General features: G+C 42.3%; 1 protein-coding gene across 3 annotated transcripts in view; it reads right to left on the bottom strand.

Moving 5' to 3' along the window:
• Positions 1 to 3,347: 3,347 nt before the first annotated feature.
• Ncbp1 (nuclear cap binding protein subunit 1) overlaps positions 3,348 to 26,465 on the bottom strand; it is a 41,007-nt gene continuing 17,889 nt past the window's right edge. For 2 of the 3 annotated variants that reach the window (XM_028882791.1, XM_028882793.2), the window contains 17 exons: positions 26,171 to 26,240; positions 25,202 to 25,417; positions 22,117 to 22,214; positions 21,055 to 21,118; positions 19,800 to 19,910; positions 16,682 to 16,746; positions 15,112 to 15,174; positions 14,193 to 14,267; positions 13,224 to 13,327; positions 11,409 to 11,531; positions 9,330 to 9,432; positions 8,731 to 8,824; positions 7,515 to 7,618; positions 6,751 to 6,865; positions 5,538 to 5,666; positions 4,884 to 4,997; positions 3,348 to 3,861 (listed from right to left, as the gene is read on the bottom strand). In XM_028882791.1, the coding sequence (XP_028738624.1) occupies positions 3,748 to 3,861; positions 4,884 to 4,997; positions 5,538 to 5,666; positions 6,751 to 6,865; positions 7,515 to 7,618; positions 8,731 to 8,824; positions 9,330 to 9,432; positions 11,409 to 11,531; positions 13,224 to 13,327; positions 14,193 to 14,267; positions 15,112 to 15,174; positions 16,682 to 16,746; positions 19,800 to 19,910; positions 21,055 to 21,118; positions 22,117 to 22,214; positions 25,202 to 25,417; positions 26,171 to 26,240 (1,762 nt within the window). In that variant the 3' untranslated portion in view covers positions 3,348 to 3,747. The remainder of the gene's footprint in view (positions 3,862 to 4,883; positions 4,998 to 5,537; positions 5,667 to 6,750; positions 6,866 to 7,514; positions 7,619 to 8,730; positions 8,825 to 9,329; positions 9,433 to 11,408; positions 11,532 to 13,223; positions 13,328 to 14,192; positions 14,268 to 15,111; positions 15,175 to 16,681; positions 16,747 to 19,799; positions 19,911 to 21,054; positions 21,119 to 22,116; positions 22,215 to 25,201; positions 25,418 to 26,170; positions 26,241 to 26,465) is intronic. The other variant, XM_028882792.2, reaches the window with a different exon arrangement.

Genomic DNA, 26,465 nt, shown 5'->3' with positions numbered 1-26,465 from the left:
CCATAGTGTGGTCTCCACAGAAACAACACTTACACAACAGTGTTTTAGAAATGATTGTGCTTAAGGTCTGGCTGAGGGCACAATGTTGCATTTGTGGGAGCCCAGAGCAGACCATTTACTAACTAAAGAAAAAACCCTCAGGTAATGGATATGCTTAGAGAAAAAAGGGACACATGTACACCCCTCCCACCCTGTGTGCCCCTTTCCTTTGCACACACGAAGTGAAAATAAAAGTGACAGGCTAGAGCCACTCCATGGGAACAGGGACCGGTAAACTGGAGCTTGGCATAGGAGGAAGCATTTTCAGGTGAAGGTGGTGGAACTGACCTTAGCTCAAGAAGCCAGTAGGTCTGATGATGGAAACTGCTGTAACGTTTCCAGCAGTGGCAACAGAGAGCTGTCACTACAGAAACAAGCTCCCAGTCACAGCAGGAACCAGCAGTTCAAGACCTTCATGCAGCAAGTTGGAAATGCTGGGTCAGAAGGGAAAAGGCTACTTTCAGAGCTGAGTATCCGACTCTTCCATCCAAAGCATTCACCTTATCAGCTGAGTGCTCTCACCTGCCTTACAAGCTCTCACCTAGCCCAGGGAGAGGTAACGACTTGCTTCCATGCTTTTTACCAGTTCTGAGGCAGGAAGTGACAGTTGCAAAGATTACCTCTCCATAGCTATTTGCATCAGTTCAGCTACCCAGACTTGTCTTCAGTCTGGCCAAAAATATTACCCAAAAGTACCATTAATCAGCTATCAGAAGCAACCATTATACATGAAGAAAGGACCAAGAGAAAGAGTGGGTGGTGGTGGCGCACACTTTTAATCCCAGCACTCAGGAGGCAGAGGCAGGCCGATTTCTGTGAGTTCAAAGCCAGCCTGGTCTAAGAGTGAGTTCTAGGACAGTCAGGGCTACACAGTCTTGAACCAAATAAATAAGAAATCAAGCAAAAGAATACATACAAATTTCTCCAGACTGTAGCTCAAGTAGAACTAGCTGAGGTCAAAAGCTGCTTTAGGGAGAGAAGGCATTCCTAACTAATATGTACTGTTTAAGCATCAGCAAGGAGGCATACTCTTAAGAACTATTTAGCCAAAGGCCATACATCATTTTGACAAAAACCCAACTTGAGATAAAGTGGGCACTTCCATCCCTCAGATGCACTAGGAAGCTTGTGCAGCTCACGCTTTAGATCAACAGTGCACATTAGACTTGTAGGAAGGCCAAACAAAAAGCAAGTCAACCCCAGATAAACATGGGACCATCATTACTGTGAACACTCAGTAGAGATGTGCTGGGGATGTCTTTCTGTATGCTGTGAATGTGTTGCTCTGACTGACTGATAAATAAAACGCTGATTGGACAGTAGCCAGGCAGGAAGTATAGTATAGGCAGGATAAGCACAGAGGAGAATTCTGGGAAGTGGAAGGCTGAGTCAGTAGACACTGCTGCCATGAAAAGTAAGATGTAAAGTATCAGTGGCAACTTATAGATTAATGGACATGGGTTAATTTAAGATATAAGAAGAACTAGATAGCAAGAAGCCTGCCATGGCCATACAGTTTATAAGTAATAAAAGTCGCTGTGTGTTTACTTGGGTCTGAGTGGCTGCGGGCCCCAGTGGGACTGGAGAAATCTCCAGCTACAGAGATGTTCTGTGTGGTTTTCAAGGCAAGCCTTTCACATGTGCTATGCTAAATGTTACAGCTCAGTAAAAAACAGATCTTGGATGGGAAACCAGACTTCTTCCAGCAGAGAGAAGTTTCTACCTGATGACAAGAGTAACTTGAGGTTCAGGCTGCTGTTAAGTATTACTGCATTGTGGAGAGATAAGGTGCTCCTGAGACACATGGATTTAACTTTCTGGCTGTGGACTTCAGGCAAGTTTTCCTGGGGTTTGCTTCTATCTGTGAAGTGGGCACAGTCATGTGTCAGAAATCTGCTGGAAAGATTTAATATACTGAATTGGGTAACCAGCATGTAGGAGCCAATAGTTAACACTCACTGCCAAGGCCAACACAGTGAGATCTGATTGGCTGTATGCTTCTCTTCTCTGGCTGCATCAAGGTTAATCCTGGGGTCCAGATATCACTGGTAGCCCAGGTTGGCAAAGGCATTTCACACCTTTCACTTTTAAAGAGCACCAGCACACCACAGGACCTGTGAGGTACGGCATGCAGTGACATGCCACCCGTCTATGGAACACCACCAGAAGGGAGCAGCTGTGTTCTGCTTTTGCTGCTTTTCTTCTGTGAGATACAACTCTGTCCAGTCTTGCAGCCGACAGAGCAGGACAGAGCAGGGCATATGAACAGTTTCTAGAAACAACCACCACACAGGAGGATCCAGAAGGGTAGGAGAACACAAGTTTCTCTAGCTGTAGAGCAAGGATAACCAAACTCCACTGTGCCTCAAGAGAGGATACAGCTACCAATGCCTTCAATAGTTAATTCTTCACCTGCTGGAGGACCAGAGCCATTTTAAATAATTACAGCATTAGCTGTGTTCAATGGGAAGGAGGAACAACGTAAATGAATAAAGATATTTAGCCAATAACCCAGGTTTTGTCTTTCTGAAGTACCTGCCATCTAACCTTGATCTACTGAATTTAAATGATTAGATGATCCTCCTGCTTTAAATATGGTACTTAAAAAGCCTAGGAATTCCCATTATTAAGAAATTATATTCTATAGCCACGAAAATGTATGGTAACAAAAGACTCATATGTCCAGACAACTGCAATGTATACTTACTAGGATGTAACATGTACAAAAAGATAACAAATATACAAAATTACTACCAGTAATTATATCATTACTAGCAGATTTTTCTAAGGTTTAATAGAAGTTTAAAAATCTCAGAAATTTGGAATGTCAGATAATGCATTATTTTACAAAACACTCATTTCCCTTAAGCCTCAATAGGCTCAGGAATCAATTATCTTCCCCGGACCCACAGAGCCAAGCCCTAAGCCGCCCTGAACTCCAAGTCCACCTCAGCTCAGTTATCGCCAGCTGCACATCAGTTTGTGACATTACAGGATCGTGGACAAATCCTTCTTAGAGGTGCAGGGCACGACCAGAAGCTTCTCAACAATGGCTGCCAAACTTGCAATCACCTGAGAGGTAGAAAAACCGCTACCACCACCATTGTACCTTGAGATCACAGTTTAAAGAATGCTGGGTGACTTCTAGTTAGACAAATTTGAGGGTTAGTACTAATAACTTTCTATACTAACAAGTAGTGTCATAAGATGGCTACTTGAAAACATTTGCAAGAAATAGCTTCGGATAGAGGCTAGTACGCCTTCAGTAAGAAAAGAGACTAAGATAATAAATCATGAAATACCAAAGCTTAAAAAATGTAACTTCAGTTTATTCCAGCCATGTTACCCAGGAGCAGAGAAAAGCTAGGCTCCCTGGTGATAGATAGTCCGTTGGTTGTATCTACTACTTTGCAAGCCTGAGCTTGCATTTCACACACCTCAAACCTGTTGTTTGGGCCCTAAGGAGGAAAAGTATCAAATTCATCACAGGAAAGTTGTGTCTCACATATGTACAATGCTACAGTCACCATAACATCGCTGTCATCAAGCAATACTTGCCCTTCAGGGCAACTAAGGGTAATGTCATACTCCTCGCTCTCCTCCCCGTTTCCTTTAGGAAGTGAAAGGCTACTACAAGAAAGCAAACACTCAAACCATCAAAAATAAGACAATTATTCCAAGATAATAAAAAGGGAAGAAACATGATTATTAGGCCTGCAGAGCACAGAACTGCTGGAACACAGCCAGGATGTGAGGGTCTAACTCGGCAGTAAAAAGCAGGTTCTCCAGGGTCACCATGTACTGCTGGATTATCTGGTGATGCTGCGGACACAGAAAAGAGGCTTGTGTTAGGAAACCAAATGCAGAAACCTTGCACAACATTTCCCTCATAGCCCACCTATGCTGAGGAAGGACAATTAGTAGGGAAAGTAGTCATGCTGACACATCTCTGAGAAGCCCCAGCATTACGAGACCATGCGGGGAAGGGTGGAGGAACATACAATGATGTAAACCCAAACCCAGCTCTGGACGCCTTCATAGGATGGGATCCTTGATGCAAGGCACGGCGGGTCTACACCACAGACAGCTTCAGAGGGCGTCCCAAAAGTCAGGACCCAGTACATTACAGCTTTTTGAAAATTAGCTTGACTAGGGAGCCAAGGCATCAGAAAATGAGAACCTTTTCTCTGAAGACTAAAATATACTCAAATTTCTACAGGACTAGGGGCTCTCAGTTACCTTTTGAACTGGCTAATAACTACAAATGCCCGGGGGAGAATTACTATTTGGAGGCTTACAGAATTGAACTTTAAGAATAATTACTTCTGAATTAACCGCTTTTCTAGAACACAGGAGAACTTAGGGAGTTAATGTCTTGAAGAGGTAGAATGAACTTCATGCCCCTGCACATCAATAAATGTATCTGGAAGCAGGTGTTGGTACTGTGTCCAGAGACCCCAAAGAGTTTACCTTGCTCCTGTGGATATAGTTTACCACGGGAAGTTAAGATTTCAAAATACCTTTATAAACCTAATTACAACAGCAACAGTTAGTGCTCTCTCTCCACCCCGCCCGCCCACACACCCATTTTAGATTACAGCTATGCTGGCTCCCTACCACAGAAAATGGCAACCCAGAGTCTGAGTGATAGAAAACCAATTTGTCTAAATATTCTGATGAAAAGTAGTGTCAGCAAATGGACAGAAACTAAAAGGCTACAAGAGCTAGCTATATAACCTCCTGTATAGTTTTGAGGACTTTTTTACAGTGGTAGGCATGGAAATTTGTTGAGGGCTTTTATACTGGAAAGCCCGTGTGACTGAAAACCATGTGTTGACACAAACCTGTAGGAAGATCTGCTGCAGCCGCTCTATGCAGTTCTTGTACCACGGGGTTAATATGCTGGTCCCATCGGTTTCACAGCGTACCAAGTGCTCAGTCAAGATCATGATGAAGCGCTGGAAAGTGGAGGAAGCATTAGGGAGGATCTAACTTCCGGACACACCCAACCCTGAGTGCTCCACCAGCCTGTGCTATGCTCTCCTGCCTTTCACGACCCCCACACTGCCAGCTTAGCAAGGGGAGATTTCATGTTAAAGCCTTCAGCCTCAGGCTGGAGAGATGGCTCAGCGGTTAAGAGCACTGGCTGCTCTTCCAAAGGTCCTGAGTTCAATTCCCAGCAACCACATGGTGTGGCTCTGTAATGAGATCTGGTGCCCTCTTCTGACATGCAGGCAGAACACTGTATACATAATAAATCTTAAAAAATATAAAATAAAAATCCTTTAGCTTCTTCTAGAAATATGTCCTGGCCTCTGTTCTAAGAAAACAGCATGTAATAACAATCTATGTACAAAAATGCTCACAGGAAAGGAAGCAATCACCTAAATCATCAACCATATGGAATAATTGGACAGATATTTAAATGGTGAGCAAAGTTCTGTACTTGTGTGATTAAAAACGGCAACTTTCCACACTAAGGGAATGGAGCTGGCTACCTGGAAGATGACGAGGAAAAGGTTCTTCTGTTCACTCTGCGCAGACTCCACTTTCTCCTGTAGTCTTTCTATCTGCTCCTCCAGGGCCCCGTCCTTCCGGTCACTGCCCCTGTCGTCATCGTCACTGCGCTACAGAAGCCGCAGGAACAAAGTAACAGTCGGTGTACACGGTCCCAAGAACGGGGATGGCCACAGCACCAGGCTCTGCTGTGCTTGGGCTGGCCGTGAATCATGCCGGGTCTTCTGCCTCCACCTCCCCAGTGCTCCTCTCTGGGGTGCGGAGTGGGCGGGGCTAGGACTCAGAGTCAGAGCTCTCGGTGCCAGGCAAGCGGTTTTTGTCAAGGAGCTATGCTCCTACCCCCGGGAAGGAAGGGTCTTCACTAAAGGGCTTGATCTTGTAGTGACAGCACTGGGGTACTAGTCTTGGTAGCAGCAGTGGGGTGACGATTGTGAGGTAGGTGTCTCCCCTATGGCCAGCTCAGTTATTAAACTTATTAATATCCTTGTCTTCTACTCTGGCGGATACACTGAACACCAGAAAATACTGTAATGGAGAACACTCACTTTCATCTATCTATCTATCTTCCTTCCTTCCTTCCTTTCTGAGACAGGGTTTCTCTGTGTAGCCCTGGCTGGCCTTGAACTCAGAGACTGGACCACCTCTGTCTCCTGAGTGTGTGCCACCGCTACCCAGTTAGAATACTCACTGTTGTAAGTCACAGGATCCAGCCAGCTCATTGCTTCCCTGTAAACCAGTGCTTCTCATCCTTCCTAATGCTGCCACCCTTTAATTCAGTTCCTCATGTTGTAACCTCCAACCATAAAATTATTTTCATTGCTACTTCATAACTGTAATTTTGCTACTGCTATGAACTGTAATATCTGATTGTCAACCTCCAAAGGGGTTGTGACCCACAGGTTGAGAACTGCAGTTCTAAACACAATCTTTGTCACCATGAAATATTCTGATAAGTTGGAACTTGAGACTGACTTGTCCCCCCTCTCCACACAGCATCTACAGCTGTCTCCTTTCCTCTTGTGCCAGACTCAGAAATGTACATGTCCTTCTCTAGGAAGTCAAACTTGGTGGTAAACTGGGGAAAAATGCTTTGTGGTCCCCCTCAGTGCCACGGCAGGCAGCAGTCAAGGCCCTGGACTGTGGCCGCTGCAGACTGTCAGAACCTCTACCGCTCAGGATCAGCACACGACTTACCCGCTTGTGCTGCCTTGCCAGTTTCTCTTTAGCTTCTTCCAGCTCCTTCTGGATCTTCAGAACATGCTTGTTCATCTTACGAATTGTCGAGTGCAAAATTTCCCAAACAAACAACCTTAACATAATACAGCTGTTGGTTAACGTAAGTTAAGCTGTCTTACAGAGACATCACAATTCTTCAGACACTCATTCCTAAGGGCTGACAGGGCCTTCTGTCCTCTGGGCAGAGTTGGGCATTCTTCTCCAGCAACACTTAATTCACCACTGCTGTGAGTTATGTATGTGAGCATCTATCTCCATTCATAGACTCAGGTGGGCTCCCTAAGTGTGCTAAGGCTGTACCATACCCCAGACTTGTCCACCCCTTACTAAAAGACCAACAGAGTTGGGTTTCTCCCTCCTTCAGGTGAGTTCTGAGGATCGAACCCAGGGAACTCAGCTCCCCAACCCACTGAGCAATCTTGTTGGCCCTTCTAAACTTGTGATCACATCTGTCACCTCAGGACTCAGTGTATTTCAGACCAGTGTGTGCTGGCAGTAACAGGTAGAGTGGAGAAGTTAAAGAACTGTTACAGAGTTTTAATTGGAGCTCATTTGCTTTCATTGTATGTCAACTCCAGCTGTCCTGTCCTTGATCATCTTTAAAACCTGTGTAACTTCATAAAAAATGTTACTAGGTGATAGGAACTATTTCACACAGTTCATGTTCTCTAAGCACTGCAAACAGAGAGTCTCATATATGTGCTCTAAATTCTGGTCCAAACCTAGTGAAATCCCGAGACAGCTCCGATGAGAAGATCCAGTTTGCTACTGCTGCACAGTCAACAATCTGTGTACGAATCATCTTATCAACCAGGACAGCAATCATCTACAATGAGAACAGAGACAGGCTCAGGTGTGACTGATAATAGGCATAATGATAATGCTATAAAAATAAAATAGCAGGCTATAAAATTTTATTTCAATGGCGATGGAACTGACCAGTTTAAGCAATAGGTCATCGTTTTATTTTCTCTTCTAGATAGGGTCTCATAGAGCTAAGGCTGGCCTTGAACTCCTGATTGTTTTGCCATTACCTCCCAAGTGCTACAATTACAGACAGATATGTGCCACCACTCCTGACTTAACTAGTCAGTCTTTAGACTTATTCTGCCCTTTGCTAGGTTCTAATGCTGTAAGAAATACTACATTAACAATGAAGATTGCATGGAAAGAAACTCTTGAATGGTAGCACCTAATCTTTAGGAAAATTTAGTTGATAATACCTCTACAAAATGTTGTGGTATGTGCATGTGTGTGTGTAATTTCAACTGAAATTTCCAGTTAAAAAACAGCATCTTATGGATTTTGTTTGTAGAAATGAATAAGCATAACTACTTCCTACCAAATATTGTTGTCTAGCAACAATTTTATTACTCAGCATCTAATATATGTGGAAATGCAATAGCACAAACCAACCACAATGCTATCTGTAGAATGTTATCAAGGCTGGTGAGATGGCTCAGGGGTAAGACACTTGAAGCTAAGCTTGAGAACCCAAGCTCAATACCCAGGACCCACATGGCAGAAGGAAAGAAGTGACCTGAAATTTGTCATCTGACTTCACACAGGCCCGTGGCTCTCCCATGAACCCCCAGCCAACAAATCAATGTAATTTAAAAATTTACCAAAAGGAATGTATCAATTATTTCCACAACACCAAGTTTATAAGATCTGAAAACCATTCTACCGGCTCAAATATAATTAATTTCTAATTTACATATCTACATAGCCAGGATCTTTTTTTGTTTGTTTTGTTTTTTTTGAGACAGGGTTTCTCTGTGTAGTTTTGGTACCTATCCTAGCTCTCACTCTGTAGACCAGGCTGGCCTCGAACTCAGAGATCCGCCTGGCTCTGCCTCCCGAGTGCTGGGATTAAAGGTGTGCGCCACCACTGCCCCACAGCCAGGATCTTACTATGCCTAAGTAAATAGTTGTTACCTGTGGATGATTCCTCCAAACTTCAAACATAACTCTCAGCACATGTAACTTCCCCTCATTACTTTCTGCTAGAGTTTTGAAGACTTCATGAAACCTTTAAACAAAGGTGAAAAATACCCATATAATTACACATAAGCCATTTTAGTGTTTTCAAAGCCCCTTTAATGTTATTCAATTTAAAATACAATATGCAAATGCAAGATAACCAGAGTAATCACTAAATACATAAAGCATTAGAATTCGGCCTGCAGAGAAGCTGCCACCAACTTACAAGAGCTCTCTTTTGATTTTGGATTCTTACCACATTTGCTGTCTCTTTAGAAGCCAACCTTTGGGTGGGCTTTCACTCCGCTTTGTCTTTGGAAAGATGTCTAGATAGGCCAGACCTCTCTGCCTATGTAAACAACCATCCCAACAGCCTACGTTTGTACTAGCTCACCCACTACATGCACATCTACACTGCACACACACGTAACCATGGGAAACATTTTGGCCACCACAAACCGAATCTCATGCTATCAAATTATGTAGTAAGATCTTCATATTTAACAATTTTAGGCAAAAATTACTACAGCATTGGTGTTAAATGCCACACTTACTTTGCAAGGGCACTGAAGGAGTGACTGAAGGATTTGGCCGCCAAGTGCAGCAGAGTCTGTACGAAGACCTCTATCTTCAAAGGGTTAAAGCTGAAACCTTCATCTGAAAACATTTACAGTAAGATTTAACAAATGTCTAGGACAGTAAGTCCTTGGCACCACACCCTGGAACGCTAAGCAGACAGTGTGCTCCTAAGACATTGATATAATAATCTGTCAGTAGAAATAAACAATCAAAGGCTTCTCAAAATATAAAACTAAGCAGGGCCAGCCAAAGCTATATAATGAGACCTTATCTCAACCCCATCAAGAAAGTATACCCTTAATTCTCTCTTTTATGGAACAATTTTCCCAGTTCTATAAAATTCAGTGTTTTGGGTTTTTTTTGTAAATTTATGACAGGGTCTCACTATAGACTGCTGGCTGGCTGGCCTTGATATACAGACCAAACCCCAAATTGCTTGGATTAGCAGGGTTGCATCACCATGCCTGGCTTATGACCCATTTCCTTAAAAAGTATCGCACATACGTCCTCCTTCATATTCTGTCTAGAAAGTGTCAAATGTTAATAAAAAGCAAAACCAGTAAACCCTGTAAACCTCTGCTGTGGAATGTCCTGTGTGCTGTGAATATATGTTGCTAAGATTGATTGATAAATAAAACGCCGATTGGCCAGTAGCCAGGCAGGAAGGATAGTGTAGGCGGGACAAGGAGAGAGGAGAATGCTGGGAGGTGGAAGGCTGAGGCAGGGAGATGCTGCCAGCTGTTATGAGGAGAAGCATGATGTAAGATACGGTAAGCCATGTGGCAAGGTATAGATTTATAGAAATGGGTTAATTTAAGATATAAGAACAGATAGCAAGCAGCCTGCCATGACCATACAGTTTGTAAGTAATATAAGTCTCTGTGTGTTTACTTGGGGCACTTGAGTGGGAGAGATTTGTCCTGACCGTGGGTCAGGTAAGACCAGGAAAACTTCAGGTACAAACCTCCATCTTAAGACATCTGCCAAAGTCTAAACTTAGTATTAGCATGTCTGGCTGACACCTCTTAGGTGTACTCGCACCAGATGGTTGTCTCTGTAGAATTGTTATCCGCTCTACTGATCTGACTTTTTGTGCAACATACTGATTTACTTATAGATAATTACACATTTCACAGTATGTCATAAGTATTAGAGCAACTCTTGCAGTATATCTTTCCTTATCCAGTCACAAAGCAGGTAAACTTGTATGTCATTCTGTCCATTTCCTCACTCATACCAGGAAAATACAACAATGCTGGCTGAAACTGTGTGGTATATACTAAGTAAAGATTAGGCATTAGTGCTGTAATAGCTTATAATTTAGAGAAAACATCAATCCCATCAAAAATATCCAACACACTAAGTTTTCCCAATTAGGAATCCCTCTATATACTAAAAGCAGAAATATTAAAAAAACAACAAAACAAAACCACCTTGACTAAGCTATATGTGATTTGCTTTGTATGTAGGACATGGTTGGTGTTCTTTTTGTACCTGTTGCTTGTTTTTGAGACAAGACCTCATTATGCAGTTCTGGCTGGCCTGAAATTCATTATGTAATCTAGGCTGGCCTCTAACTCATAGAGATCATAGAGATCCACCTGCCTTAGGTTCAGTGTGTGGCTCTTAGAGAGATCCACCTGCCTCTGCCTCCCAAGTGCTAGGATAAAAGGCGTACAACTACCACACACAGGATGGTTTCTATTCCTTTTTTTTTTCCTTTGGTTTTTTGAGACAGGGTTTCTCCATGTAGTTTTGGTACCTGTCCTGGATCTCGCTCTGTAGACCAGGCTGGCCTCGAACTCAAGAGATCTGCCTGTCTCTGCCTCCCAAGTACTGGGATTGTCCAGCCCAGCCTCTATTCTTAATATAAGCTGCTTCATAGGAATTTTAGGGCCTCCTAGGTAAGGGGGTGAAATAAGCAGGTCCTAAGAAGAGCAGAGAGACTGCTGTATGAGCACCCAAAAGGATTTAATGGAGCTCATGTTTCCTCAGAGCTCTGCTTATGCTTTAACATGGCCTATGTGCTTCAGCTGAAGAAGGAATTCTCTTACCGCTATCATCATCCTGGTTAGGATTTGGTACGTCCTTCAGAATGCTGAAGATTTCATCATTAGTTGCCTTACTTTTAAAAGCAACAGATAAACAGAGTGCCACGGAATGTCCAGGGAGAGAATCTAAACACAGAACAGAGGGAAGGTAGATCAGGCTGACAGTCTACTCTATGAGAAGCCAATCAACACTTTCAGTTCCGTCAAGATCAGCATGAAACCATGTATGATCCTATATAGGAAAGCTCCCCTCATTTTTTTTTTTTTCATCTAGACTGAAAGAGAATTCTCATGTTGATACTCAAGAGCACACAACAGCTTCTTGGTCACTTTTGCCAACAACCTTTTCTGGGGCAAATGAGTTCAAGCAAGGTGAAGGCTGCCAACATAAGAGGCTCTGCGATTACTGGTTAAGGTTTTGTGAGGTGTGCTCATGGTGTAGAAGTCATGTTTGTGTAAAGGCATCATCAAAGCAACAGGAAATCTACTTTCAATGTAGTGCAGACGATGGCAACACAAAGGGCAATCTTGACACAGGGTCATAAGACAACATTAAGACCTGTAATGACTGACGTCTATTACAACAGGTCACACACAGATAGTCATTCAGCCAGCACCTGCTGTGAGCCTGTCCCTGAAAGTGGAAGGGAATTCTATGAAAAACAAACAAACAAACAAACAAACAAATCCCACACATACACAAGAAAATAAGAACCCTTTGTCTTCAGGGAATTTACACATTAGCTGGGGAACCAAGAAATTTACTTTAGAAGTAGACAGAAAGCATTTTTATGAAATAGGTTTTCTAAAGATTAAAATTATTTACAAACAACAAACTTGGGCCAGACCTGAGGAAGAAACAGGAACCAGAGATAAAAAGGGCTTTCTGTACTGAGGTAATATAACTGCACAAAGCAAGGAAGAGCAGAGCTTTCAGACACAGAGAACTTCCCTGAAGCACAAAATGTGAGGCTCATGAATGAACTAGAACATTCAGTGCAACCCCAGCAGCACAGCTGGGTAACCTGACGTCTACTCTGGCCACCACCGCACACACTGCCTTCACAGAGCGCCAGCTGTGCAAAGGAGAAAGACCACAGCAATTCCAGCAGCTCTGGCTCATGGTGCAGTCCCAGAACCCATGGGGCCAAATGGTAAAAGTCAGGGTTACAAGTTTACTTTTGAAGCAGACTGCCGTGTGCCCTAGTGTTCCCAGCATCAGATGTGTGCCAGCTAGTCTTAGGTCAACTTGACACAAGCTAGTTATCTGAAAGGAGGGAATCTCAATTGTGAAAATGCTTCCATAAGGTCCATCTATAGCAAGCCAGTAAGCAGCATTATATTGTTTTCTGGCTTGTTTGAGTTCCTACCCTGACTTCCTTCAACAATGAGCAGTGACATGGAAATATAAACCAAATAAACACTTTCCTCTTCACTTGCTTTTGCTCACGGTGTTCCATCATTTAGTAACCCTAATGAAGACAAGATGATAACTAATTCAAGAAGTCTCCATTGTAACAAATGCACCTTCAGTTTCAGTACATTCCAGGTATAAATTCATCTTACTATTTTTTGTACCAAATTAAAAATGTCATATACAAAACACTGTAAACAATATAAACAGGAAAAAAAGCTATAAGCTAATAATTACTAATTAGATAACAACAAAATCCTTAGTCTAGTGGCTAATGATGGGCCACTTTTCAAACAAAGAAATACAATTCTAAGAAAGTGTCAACTCCTCCTCCTCCTATCAGTCACTAGCTGGCTTCGGAGCACGGTGCACTCTAAGGAGAGGTTTGTGGTTTCATTACTTACTGCTACCTTCATCTCCATACTTGTAAATGCAGGTTGGGTTGGCAGGACACAGCGCTGAGAAGGTGGGAGGAACAATATCTAATATATGTTGATGGTAAGACAACCTATAACACAAATAAGAGCCTCAGAAAAGGTCTCACGTTTTAGTCTTTGATAGTACTCAACTTGCCCAAAAAGCCAGGATCCAACATCCCAACTCAGTGGATAACCAGGAAGCAAATGGGGACGAAGTCCTTCAGGCCTCTGAATGAGTTAGCACAGTGGTAAACTGAGGCCTGCTTCAAAGCGTACTGACTAGTGGGGGTTGGGGGCCCACAGGTCTGCTGGTGAGAGACAGGAAGTGATGGCGGCTTGGGTGAGAAGGTAAGGGTGGCATGGCTGGGAGGCTGGCTGTGATGCACCAAAGAAATACATGGAAGATAGTAAAAGCCAAGTTTCTTCCCGCCTGACAAAGTGTTTACACATCATGTTATAGATAGAGGCTGGCAGAAGACAATATTGGGTTGGATGTGAGAGAGGGATATACCACACCCAGAGAGAAAAGTATTTGTAGATATATGAAATTTGTGTCTTTCCAAAAGCCTAAACCCATCTATCCCTCAAAAATACACATTAAGAGCTCACATCACAGTTCCCCCAAAGCATATCCTATTTTTAGAAACTAAAGCTTTTTAAATAGATGACTGTAGGGGAGGGCTAAGAAAACACAGATTAGAAAAAAAATACAAGCTTAGAAAATGAGAAAACGCTCATGATATCTTTTTGGCCTAATTCACATAAAATCCAATTGTAGCCCCAATCCTGATTAAAATGTGAGGTGGACAATGGATGAACAGCAGGATTTAAGAAAGAATACTGCATCAGACATGCCAAGGAGAGAGAAAGCCTATCAGATGATAGCCAGTTCAAGCAGTCTCCTTCAAGAGAAACGAAGAAACCTACATCAAGGAGAAAGTACAAAGAGCTTACCTCATGCATTTTTCTAGAACTTCTCTTACAAACTTTGGTTTGGGACTTTCAAGATCCTGAGTAAGACAATCTGACCTAAGGAGGAAACGTGGCTTTATTAAGTTCATATACATAACCTTTTGTATATATAATCATCATTTCCTGGAGTATACTAGGGTCTTTCTACCTATTATCTCATCCACATATAGTAACTAAATACCAATAAGATAAATACTGGAGACAACAGACTTGTTTGTTTTTGGTTTAACAAGACAGTTTCCATGTGTAACAGCTCTGGCTGTCCTGGAACTCTAGACCAGGCTTGTAGACCAGGCTGGCCTCAAACTCAAGAGATCTGCCTGCCTCTGCCTCCCAAGTGCTGAGATGAAAGGTGTGTGCCACCACTGCCCAGCACAACAGACTATTTTAAAGTGTGTTTTAAATATGCAGGTTCTTTTGTATATGTGTATATTCATGTACTGTGCACACGCATGGAGGCCAGAGGATAACCGTGGGTGCTGTTCCCTGGTGCACCCACTTTGGTTTTTGAGTCAGTGTTTCTCACTAGGCTGGCCAGCCAGTGAGCTTCAGGGATCTGCTAATCTCCATGTCCCCAGTGCTGGGGTTAGAAGCCCATGCCTCCAGGACTGGCTGCTTCTTCTTCTTCTTTTTTTTTTAAACAGGATCTCATTGTGTAGTACTGGCTGGTCTGGAACTTACTATGTAGACCAAGCTAGCCTCAAACTCACAGAGATTGATCTGCCTCTGCCTCCTGAGTGCTGGGATTAAAGGAGTATACCACTATGTAGGGCTCAATGTTGGGGCTCTTTAACATGGGCTCTGGTGATCAAACTCGGGTCTTTGAGTTGCAAATACTTTACAGACTAGGAGATCTCCAATATAATTTTTCTAAATAAGGTAGGATAAACATTATACTTACCAATCTTCCCAGCTCCAACGGAACTGAAAGTTACTTAGATGATGAGAAAACCAATTAATAAACCTAAATTGGAGAATAGGGCAGGGAGGAAGAGAAAGGAAGAATGCAATTTAGACCAGCAATTTATATAATCCTTTATACAGCTAAACCTTGTCTTATGTGCACAACCCACTCGCTACCTGTAGTTCTTAGACTGTTCTCTTAGCAAAGCCTCTAACTCGCTGTCTTATAGTCCCCCAGCTGTCTCAGTTCTCCTGATGGTGCATCCTTTTATTCTTGTTAGGTAACAGACATGATTTAAGCTCATACTTTATGGAAAATATTTATATATGATTCTCATAGCTGTGAAGTAGTATACTATTTTTCTCCTGCAACTGTTGATGAAATGGAAGCAGTAAAAAAAAAAATTTTAGTTAAACATTCAAAAATAATTTACAAATGGCAGAACCAAAGCAAGCCTGTCATATGGTGCTGGGAATTGACCGTGGGCTCCTGGGAGAGCAGCCAGTGCTCTTAACCACTGAGCCTTCTCTCCAGCTCTTATACTGTGACCTTTTCAAAAACTTTACTTCTTCATTTACATGTTTATGTTGTATGTGCATGTATATGCAAGCACCAGAGGCCACAAGTGTGTTGGATCCTCTGGAGATGGAGCTGCAGGTGGTTGTAAAGCTGCCCAATGTAGGTGGGTGCTGAGAACCAAACTCAGGTCCTCTGGGAGAGCCATCTCCAGGCCCACTCGACCTTTTCACGACAGCCTGTATGCACAAAGTCCCATTTAGCTCTCTAGACAGCAGGCGTCTTATAGTGTTAAATAGTCCTGTGAGGCCGTAAGAGCACTCAAGACGTTTATTGAATCAATACTTAATTAGAGCAGAGACACCAGAAGACATGTTCTTAAAGCACTACCCTCAAAAACCTGATTTCAATCATCTGAATTTTTCAAGGTCACCAACAGAGGTAGTCACCACTGGTAATTTTTAATACAGAAGAATTAGGGTAAAAGATAGGGCAGTAAGACAACTATTCAATTCTTCCTCCGATCTGATTTGGAAAATGGAAAGAAGAAAAACAAAGTTGGTAAAAGTAGTCACACAGACTTTCCCAAAAGAAAACAGTGACAATGCAATGACCACGCTTGCTGTGACAATCCAAGGCAGATTTTATTTATTTATTCAAAATAAATGGAGTCTCACAGCTGCAGGTTTGAAGATACTTCTCTATAATTACTTTCAAAACAGATAACCTATAAATGTTTATATATAATGCAGTATTAGATTTCTCATTCAGAGGGAGTTTATCTTAGACCTACACATGCAATGAAGTAGGAGGAAGTCAGATGATGCCTAAGTGCCAAGTGCTTCAAGTAGGAATTGGAGTTACAGAGACTGCAAGCGTGGGCATCTCTAGACTGAAACAGACTGGAAGCCACAGTGTTCTAACAAGCAAGCTATCACACAAAGGGGTTTTGGAAAGCAGGGAACAATCTGGAAATCCTTAAGACAGCCTTCTGACAAACTCTTGAAGGTGCTAACATAACCCTTAGCATAGAAGTAACCAATGGCTGTACCTGTCTACACATGTAGTACTCATCGTGTCCAGACGCATGTACAGCATCTCGGTCGCCTGTGCAAGCTGCGGATTGAAGATAAGGAAAACTACTTTCCACTCTCCTTTCAAATGAGTTGTGATGGGAGAAAGGAAGAGAAGATCATATCATCCTAAGTCTTTATCACTAAGAATTTATGAGTCTTTCATCCTTTCACATAACTGATCTTGTTTTTCAAGTTTTAAACTGCCCATGATGTGCAATAAATCTGACTGTATCCACATCTGTGAAGTCAAGATAATATTTTCATCATCTCTACAATTTCTCCAAGCTTCTTTGTAATCCACTCCTTCCTCAGTCATTCTAGACCTCTCCCCAAGCATCCACTAGACCTCTCCCCAAGCATCCACTGGTCTTCTTTCATTAGAGGATTTTTGCATTTTTTTAGAATTTTACAAAAATAGCATCATGTTCTGTGAATCTGTTACCTTTCCTTCAGCATATATTATTTTTCAACTCACGTTGTTCATTGCATTAAAAACAAGTCTTTTTTCTTGCTGAATTGAATGTTACCATGGCAAGGAAACAAAATTTGTTTATCCATTCATGTGTTGTTGGACATTGAGGTTGTTTCTGGTTTGGAAATATTAGAAATAAAATCTATAAGCATCGTGCCCAGTTCTCTCTAAAAGAGAGAACTCATACCATCTCTCATACCATCTTTTAAGAACAAAAACCATCATTACCACAAAAAAAACCAAACCAAAACAAACAAATACAAAAGTAAAACTTTTCCTAAAAATTGTAGCAACCACTAGCAACAATCCATCTTTAAAGAAAATTCCACATGAAATAATTGGAGATGGAAGTTTAGGACATACAAAAGAAATGGACACCAGAGAATGATAGGTACAGATTTATCTAATGGATATCATGTATAATTTTTTTATTTAAAATGCCAAAAAGATAAAATAAACATACTTGAAATTGAAGTGTTCTCTGATCTTTTTATTTTCTGAAAGGAAGGCCAGAACTGGTAGGAGAAAGGTACGTCTGTGGCATGTGTGTGCACACAAACACACATGGGGGAGGGTGTGAACCAGCAGAGGACAAAATGCAGTAATAACTCAAACTCTTTTGTGATCTAAGAGACAGACATTAGAGAAGAATAAAATGGTGTGACAAACAGGGTGCAGTCGAATGGCAGTGTCAGACTGGAGAGAAATACAGTGGTTATGAGCCACACTAGAAACCCAAGGATGCAAAAGGCGACAAGGAAAATATCTTAACAAGAAAGCAGCTGATACTCATTAAAAATCAAAAAGCATCACAGATCTATGTGGAGGAGGAGGTGGAGAGACTGGGAGACAGAGGTGGGAGTGACTCCAAGGATGCAGCATCCTCCAGACACCAGGGCTGACACACACGAACTCAGAGGCCGTGACAGCATGCACAGGAGTGCACGGGTTCAGATCAGACACAACCCCAGCACTGACTAGGGGAAGGATGCAACGCTGACCCCCAACCAAGAAACTATCTGTAATTGGTACCTGCGGGAAGGGAAAGCAGTTTTCTCCAGTGGAGTGTCACTGACTATGCCAACCACACTTCAGGGCAGGGCCCGTGTGCAGGAATAGGGGCCAACGTAAAACAAACTCCATGGTTTTTTTTGTTTTTGTGTGTGTGTGTGTGTGCGTGTGCGTGCGTGCGTGCGTGTGTGTGTGTGTGTGTGTGTGTGTGTGTGTGTGTGTGTGTGTTTTGTCTTAATATTTTCTTCTTCCTCCTCCCCTCAAAGTTTGTTTGGATTTTCATTCTTTTTTTTCTTTTTTCTATTTTTGTTTTAAGAGAGATATTAAATTGAGTGAGTAGGATTTGGGAAAAGTTGGGGAAAAGGACAGAATATAATCAAAATATATTGTATGAAAAAATTTTGATAAGAAGTGATCTAGCTTGGCAGCGGTGGCATATGCCTTTAATGCTAGCACTTGGGAGGCAGAGGCAGGCCATCTCTGTGAGTTCAAGGTCAGCCTGGTCTACAGAGCAAGTCCCAGTCCAGCCAGAGCTGTTACACAGAGAAGCCCTGTCTCGCAAACCAAGGGGAAAAAATATATATAAAATAAAAGCAAGGCATTCATTTTAAGATAAAAGCCATGTAACATATAAGCTAGAAGTACTCCAGACTCCAGAGTGTTAAAAAACTTACTTCACCAAGGATACAACAAAGTTGAGCACCAAATATTGACGAAGCAAAATTGATGGACTAGAGAAATGAGCATACCCACGGGTATAAAGGGAGACTAATATCATTCCTAGTAACTCACAGAAGCAGCAACACACACACACACACACACACACACACACACACACACACACACACTTATAGATATGGAACTATTTATTCAAATAATACAATCAATGGAACTTATCTAATGGGCTTATAGAAGACCTGAAGTCCTGAAAAGGCAGAATGTACGTTTTCTTCAAACAACTATTGTTTGCAAACAGTGCAAAGGAGCTGGGCACTGGTGTGCACACCTTTAATCCCAACACTTGGGAGGGAGAAGCAGGTGGATCTCCGTGAGTTCAAGGCCAGCCTGGTCTACAAATCAAGTTTCAGGACAACTAAGGCTGTTATACAGAGAAACCCTGTCTCAGACCAAAACCAAAAAGAAAAAAAAAGAAACAAACAACAAACAACAAAAAGGCAAAGGAATAGATTGGACACAGCCTCAAACCTGTAATTTCTACACTTGAGGCTGAGGCAGGTGGATCATCCTGAGTTTGAGGCCATCCTGGGCTACAGAGTACGACCCTATCTCAGGAAACAAACAAAAGGCAAGGGAATGCTAACACCAGCATTATTAGTGTGGTGTGAAAGGAGCGGATCCTGCTGGGAGAACAAGGAGCTTGTAAGCCATAGCAGCACCTTCTATTTAAGTAGGGGATGCTATATGTTAACTTCACAACCATGCATTTTGTCCCAAGTCTTATTTACTTAAAAACATAGTAAATTAAACCATTACTCCTAAAACCCAAAGCATAGGAACATAAAGGTGAACTGAGAGAAGATAGCTCCATAATGCAATCTTCTAAAAAGATTGCACAGCCAGGGCCGTACATTTAAAACACAAAAGGATACAACTTGGGGCAGAGAGCCCGGCTGAAGTTTGCACAGTTCGATGAGCAGTGTAGTGTACATTACATCGACGTGAGGGGGCGCTGGAAGCTGAAACAGCTCTGCAAAGATCACCTGCAAAACACCAGGAAGACTCACATATTACACCCTAACCCTAAACTCCATGGCACCTACAATGGAAGAAGAATTACCTTCTATCGCAAAAAGCATGCTTTCCAATCTACAACTGAACAACACAATGAACACCCCCTTTTTCTACTTCAAGCATCCACTAGGTGAAGGCTGCTGTGACACACACTGTTGAGACAAATATGCACTAGTAATCCATCCTTTGAAGTCCCAATGGTGACTGACTGAGGGAGACACTGTATCAAGGGGCTCAACCCATGGGCTGCATTCCTGTGGGTATTGAGAATTCTTAAGCCAGGCGGTGGTGGTGCACACCTTTAATCCCAGCACTTGGGAGGCAGAGCCAGGCAGATCTTTCTCAGCCCAGTCTACAGAGCGAGATCCAGGAAAGGTGCAAAGCTACACACTTGTAGAGAAACCCTGTCTCGAAAAACCAAAAAAAAAAAAAGAATTCTTAGTGGACCAGGGTTCGAGACGGTTGAGTATTCTCCACTGCTACTCACAACAGACCCCACATCTTTTTGGCACGCTATTTCTTACCCCTGCCTAAATGTCTCAAGTCCTAATCTGCACTCTTTCCCTTAATGCATGAGGAATTCTACACATTTTTTTTCAGATTTAAAAATATGACTTAGAGCCATGTGTGGCAGCACATGCCTGGAGTCCCAGCAACTCAGGAGGATAAGGCAGAAGGGTCACGAGTCCTAGGTTAGGTTGGGTGATATGGTGACACCCAGTCTTTTTTTCCCCTCCTCTCTGGTTTTTTGAGACAGGGTTTCTCTGTGTAGTCCTGGCTGTCCTGGAACTCTCTTTGTAGACCAGGCTGGCCTCGAACTCAGACCTGCACCTCTGCCTCTTGAGTGCTGGGATTAAAGACATGCACCACTTAAAAGGGGGATGGAGGGTAGAGGGAGGGAGGAGGCAGCTGAGGCCAGCAAGATGACTCAACAGGTAAAGCCTTCAACTCCTTTCTTCCTTCACCAGGAGGCTAATTGGTGATGGCCTTGCTTCTCTATTCCTCCTCAGAGCCTGGTAACAGTGAGGACAGCACAGACAAACAGCCAGGAGAAACCGTACAGTCCTCAGACAGACTGGGGAAACCAGAGTTAGCACCGCGTGGAATGCATACCTCAACTATGTGGTAGTTCAAGGGGATCTTGTTCTTCCCTGGATAGCTCACCAGCTGGGCAGCACTGTAAGAAGTGGGATTTCAGTTAGCAAGTGTACAAAGATACACACGAAACCCAACAGTTTCAAATGCAGTGAGCTTAGCTGACAAAAACCTTGCTGTGATGTTCTAGTTTCAGTTATTTATTAACATGCTATGAATTGTTTGTCTTACACACAAAAAGGAAACTAATAAAACCAGCACCTGAAGATCTACTAACTCAGCACATTCTTACAGGTGGTCCACTCCTAACTACAATATTTCTCCTCAAAATCGAAGCCAAAACTTTCCAGCTCTATGAAAATTTATTAACACTTAGGTTTCTAAATGTTAAAAAACAGAAAAACACATTAGTAAGCTTTAATTTCCATACATCCAAACTAAATCCAGCCTACTATTCAATTTTAGCATATATGGAATGTATGTACTTGTGTGTGCACGAATAGGTATGTGGAAGTCAGAGGTCAAAAGGTCATGTTGAGTGTCTTCTTCAGCTGCTTCTCCATCTTACTTCTAATACAAGACCTATCACTAAGCCTGGGATTTAGGGACTAGAAAGAGGGCTCAGCAGCTAAGAGCACTGGCTGCTCTTGCAGAGGACCCAGGTTCAATTCCCAGCAACCACAAGGTACCTCACAGCTATCTGGAACCCCATTTCCAAGTGATTCAAAGCCTTCTTCTGGCCTTTGAGGGCACCAGACACACAAGTGATATATAGATACACATGCAGGAAAAATACCCACACACATAAAGTATTTCAAACCAACAAAACACCTGGGGTTCATAGACTGGCTTAACTGGCTGGGCAGCAATCCCTAGGGATACTCCTGTTTCAGCATCTCCAGAACTGAGATACATGTGAATGCCAACTGTGTTTACAAGGGTGCTGGGCACCCGGACACTGGTCCTCATGCCTTGTAGGCTATCTCTCCAGCCTTACACACTCCAAATGTATATTTTCCAAATGTATATCATCAAAATGGTTTACTACCCCCTTTAAAAGTACCATGGAGAGAATCTCACCAAGTTTTCCTTTCCTTCCAGTAGGATTTTATGATGCAGTGAAGATTCTCCTCTATGACAAACCTCTCCACTGAATGACTCCCTGGCATAACAGGACCCTGGAAAGAAGACCAAATGTACTCACACACAGAACCACAAAACAGATTTCTTTCATTTATTCAATAAATACTTTCATCTAGGACTGAACTGTCCTGTTAAATACCTACCAAAGAATCAAGAGTATATGGTGGTCCTGAGACATCAAATACCCACCAGGCCTATTTTACAAATTAATTAAAAACAAACAAAAACAATAACAAAATACTACCTATCCATCCATCCATCCATCCATCCATCCATCCATCCATCCGTCATGTGTGGGGAATTGGCTCTGGCTCTATCTATCTATCTATCTATCTATCTATCTATCTATCTATCTATCTATCTATCTATCTAACTATCTATCTATCTATCTATCTATCTATCTATCTATCTATCTATCTATCTTATCTATCTCAATAGGGTTTCTCTGTGTAGCTTTGCGCCTTTCCTGGATCTCGCTCTGTAGCCCAGGCTGGCCTTGAACTCACAGAGATCCACCTGCCTCTGCCTCCCTAGTGCTGGGATTAAAGGCGTGCGCCACTGCCACCCAGCTCTGGCTGTCTCTTTTTACCATGCGGGTCAGCCAGTTATGATGGAACTCTGGTGTCAGATTTCATGGCCTGTGCATTTATCCACTGAATTATCACCCAATTTCCAAGTTTAAGAAACACCTTTTAAAGACATTATCAAAATATAGAAGAATGCAGTTTTTCCATTTTGGGACATTTATACTCTCTGCTGGGGGAAGGGCAGGCAGTGTGCAGCAACAGCAGGGAAATATAATCAGCACAGGAGAAATACATCCCGAGGTCAAATTCTTGTTTCCGTTGCTATAACTAATCACAGAGACTACGTGTCATGAATATAGATTTTCAGTTGATAAACCTAACAGGTCATCATGTAATTTTGACTCAAGGTGCCTTCTCATTATTTACTACAGCAAAGCAGAAATCAAGTCCTCCCACCACCAAGCCTCCCAGAAGGCTGGACTACTAAACGGGAACCAAGGCAGGTGTTAAACCGATCCTCATCAAGCCTTTCCCACTACCACTCTAGTCATGTTCTGTCTCTGGGCTGACCCAGGGAGAAGAGTTGAAACTCAAGACTCAAGAGCAGTTGTGCTGCCTGGAAGATTCATAATTTGGAATCTCTGTTTGATTTGTTTGTATTCTTTAAAAAATAAACAACAACAACAAAATTTGAAACCAAACCAAAGTCCTGTGTGTAGCATTTCACCCAAAGACAGCTGATTCTCTTTATACTTCCCTTGTGCTAAACACAGATTTACAGGTCCACTCATGGAATGCATGTGTTCTTTAAGTCATTTGGTACCCGTAGCTAGCTACCTGACATGGGCAACCAGAGAAGAGAGCCAGGCCAAGCATCTTATAACGCAAGGATGGTGCTCGTTCACAAACACATACCCTGGAAAGCCCACTGTGTTGAGGGTTAAGATTGAGCTGCTTGCTACATACAACAAGGATGGAGCAAGCACCAGCTCTGGTACTTTAGCTGGCTAAACTACTTTCCAGAAACAATCTAGTAATCATATGCTTGCTGCCTGGCTTCAAGACAGACACGTACACACCGAGATATAAAATAATTAATGTGTACTTCAAATGTTAATTTTTACTTCCAATATTCACAATAAAATCACATTTTCCTGTCAAAGGGTTGCCAACAATTTGGCTTCATAACAAAAAAACACTATAAAAAGTATTTAAAAACTAGAATGTTAAGTTTGGAAGGTTGACAAAATACTTTGTTAAATAATTGTACAATGAGTAACAAGCTGAGTTATTTAAAAATATGGGCAATTTAGAAAAGGAATCATTTTTCTTGAAAAAAATATTAACAATGACTAAATAGGACTGGGGTGTAGCTTGGTCAGTAGAGTACTTGCTTAGCATGCCTGAAGCCCTGGGTTCCATCCTTAGCATCACATAAACCTGGGCATGGTGGGGAATGCCTATAATCACAATAGAGGCAGCGGCAAGAGGATCACAACTTAAAGGTCATCTTCAACTGCACAGCAAGCACCAGACCAGCCTGGGTTAGATGGACCTTTCCCAGAAAATAACAACAACACAGAAATGTTCAGCATAGTGGCTCACAGGTACTAACTATCTCAGAGTTCAAGAGGCCAAGGCAGGAGGGCTGTCACAATGAGAACAGACTGGGCTACAAAGACAGACACGCACTAAACAGTAATAATAATTAGCTAAACATGGTGCCTGGGAGATGGCTCAGTGGATACCTGAGTATTGTACTTACTGTACAAGTATGAGGAACTGAACTAAACACCTCCAGAATCCACATTAAAAGCTATACTAGGTGGTACATGCTCAATTGGGCAGGCTCAATATAGGTAGATCCCATGGGGCTACTGGTCAGCCATATAGCTACAATGGTGAGCAACGACAGTTGAAGTCAACCTCTGGCCACCCCCACATACACACATGACACACCCTGTACCCAAACAGCTAACACTGAGCATTCATATGAGACACTGTTCATTTTCTACATGTGATCCACACTATTATTGTTCCTTTGGGGACTGAGGCACAGGAAGTTAATAACTCACTCATATTCCCAGGCAGTATTTGTATTAAAATGCTAACCAACTTGGCTCTTGACTGGTAAACTATATTGTCTCTCTTATTATGAGCATAACAAATTTTTTGCATAACAAGGTGATATAGTTTACTGAATCAAAGCATATAATTGATTTTCATCAATCTTCTTATGATTAAAAAAAACCCTGGAAATTGAAAGGTTATTTCAGAGCTAGGATGGGCAATGTGGTAGGAGCCTGTAATCCCAGCACCTGGAAGGCTGAGGTAAGAGAATTTGTGAATTCAAAGCCAATCTGGGTCCACAGAGAGAGACCCTGAAAAAAAAGAAGAAAAAAGAAAAACAAAGCATCGAGAGTGTAAGTCAAAGGAAACTAGGTCCCAAGTACAGCCGCAAGCCAGGCCTTCCTGGATTGGGGCCACTCACATACCTCGGGATCATCTGTGTAGTCAAACATCCTGAAGATGACCCTGGGCATCGGGTACACCGAGTCCTCTGTGTGTGGCGGGGGCGTGAAAGGAGGCAGGTTGTGCTGTAGTGCTTCACAGAGGATGCTGTCAAAGGCAAGGTAGGGTCTTAGGATGTGCCTTTCCTGCCACCGGTCCTTTTTCAGTTTCTGAATCTGGGCCCACAAGCAATCTAAATACTAAAAAGAGATTTTAATATTTAATATAAACATTTTGGCTAGACAGTACAGAAAACATCTACTCTCTAAAATACAGGACAAAGTAGACTAATATGGTATTTCATATGATAGAAAAGAATGGCATTAAGTTTTTGTTTTTACTTAAAGATTTTAAATGCCATTACTGTGCCCACACTTGGCACAGTGTGCACACTGAAGCCAGGAGAACTTTTCAAAGGTGCCCTCCACTCTGTGGTCTGGGGCTCTCCCCAGGCTGCCTTTACCCACTGAGCAGCCCCACTCTCCATTTCTACCCCAGCAGCTTGTTTGTGGAAGCACATTCGGAGCCATTATCTCTGCTATTTTTAAAACTGAGTATTTGGATATAAAACGTGTCAAGTCTGTGAAAACTGGTATTCTAAAAAGCAAGGGCTGTTTCGATTACATTCTAACATGAATTAACCCTCGACGCTTAAGACCCAGAGGAAATGAATTCCTCACTGGAAATATTTAGAAACGTAGCTAAGACACACAAATGCAAGTCTGAGCATTTTTAAAAATTGCAGTTTTACTTATTTATGTGGCCCATGGGCCATAGTGCACTTTCAGAGGTCAGGGGACAACTTGTAGGAATCACTTTCCTCCTTCTACCTGTGGGTCCTTGGAATTGAATTCGGGATGTCAGGGTTGGTGACTGACTCAGTTTGGGCATGTTACAGGGACAAGAATCTACTCAAGAGTTCTGTGTATATCACCAGATGAAAAGCAATTCACCTCTTCTTGTGGATGTGGTTTATCGGCAGTCCATACTTGTAACATGGGCACATGAGTCTTCTGGCGTCTTCTAAAGGTAAAAATAAAAATCTACACTTAGGCTTTAGAAACATAAAAGACACTCATTGGATAGCAACATTTTTGATAATGATCATCAAGATAATAGGCACATCTGTATCTCAAACACTGGTGACAGAGGGGTTAATTGGTATAATCTGTAAGAATATGTCTCTGGAAGACAATGTGACAATTTCTGTCAAAGTTTAGTTGTTCTGAATCTTCACCCAACAATGTC

Source organism: Peromyscus leucopus, chromosome 2, assembly GCF_004664715.2.
Source record: "Peromyscus leucopus breed LL Stock chromosome 2, UCI_PerLeu_2.1, whole genome shotgun sequence".
Classification (NCBI taxonomy): domain Eukaryota; kingdom Metazoa; phylum Chordata; class Mammalia; order Rodentia; family Cricetidae; genus Peromyscus; species Peromyscus leucopus.
The sequence above is the reverse complement of the archived record's forward strand: the minus strand, read 5'-3'. Positions and strand labels throughout refer to the sequence as shown.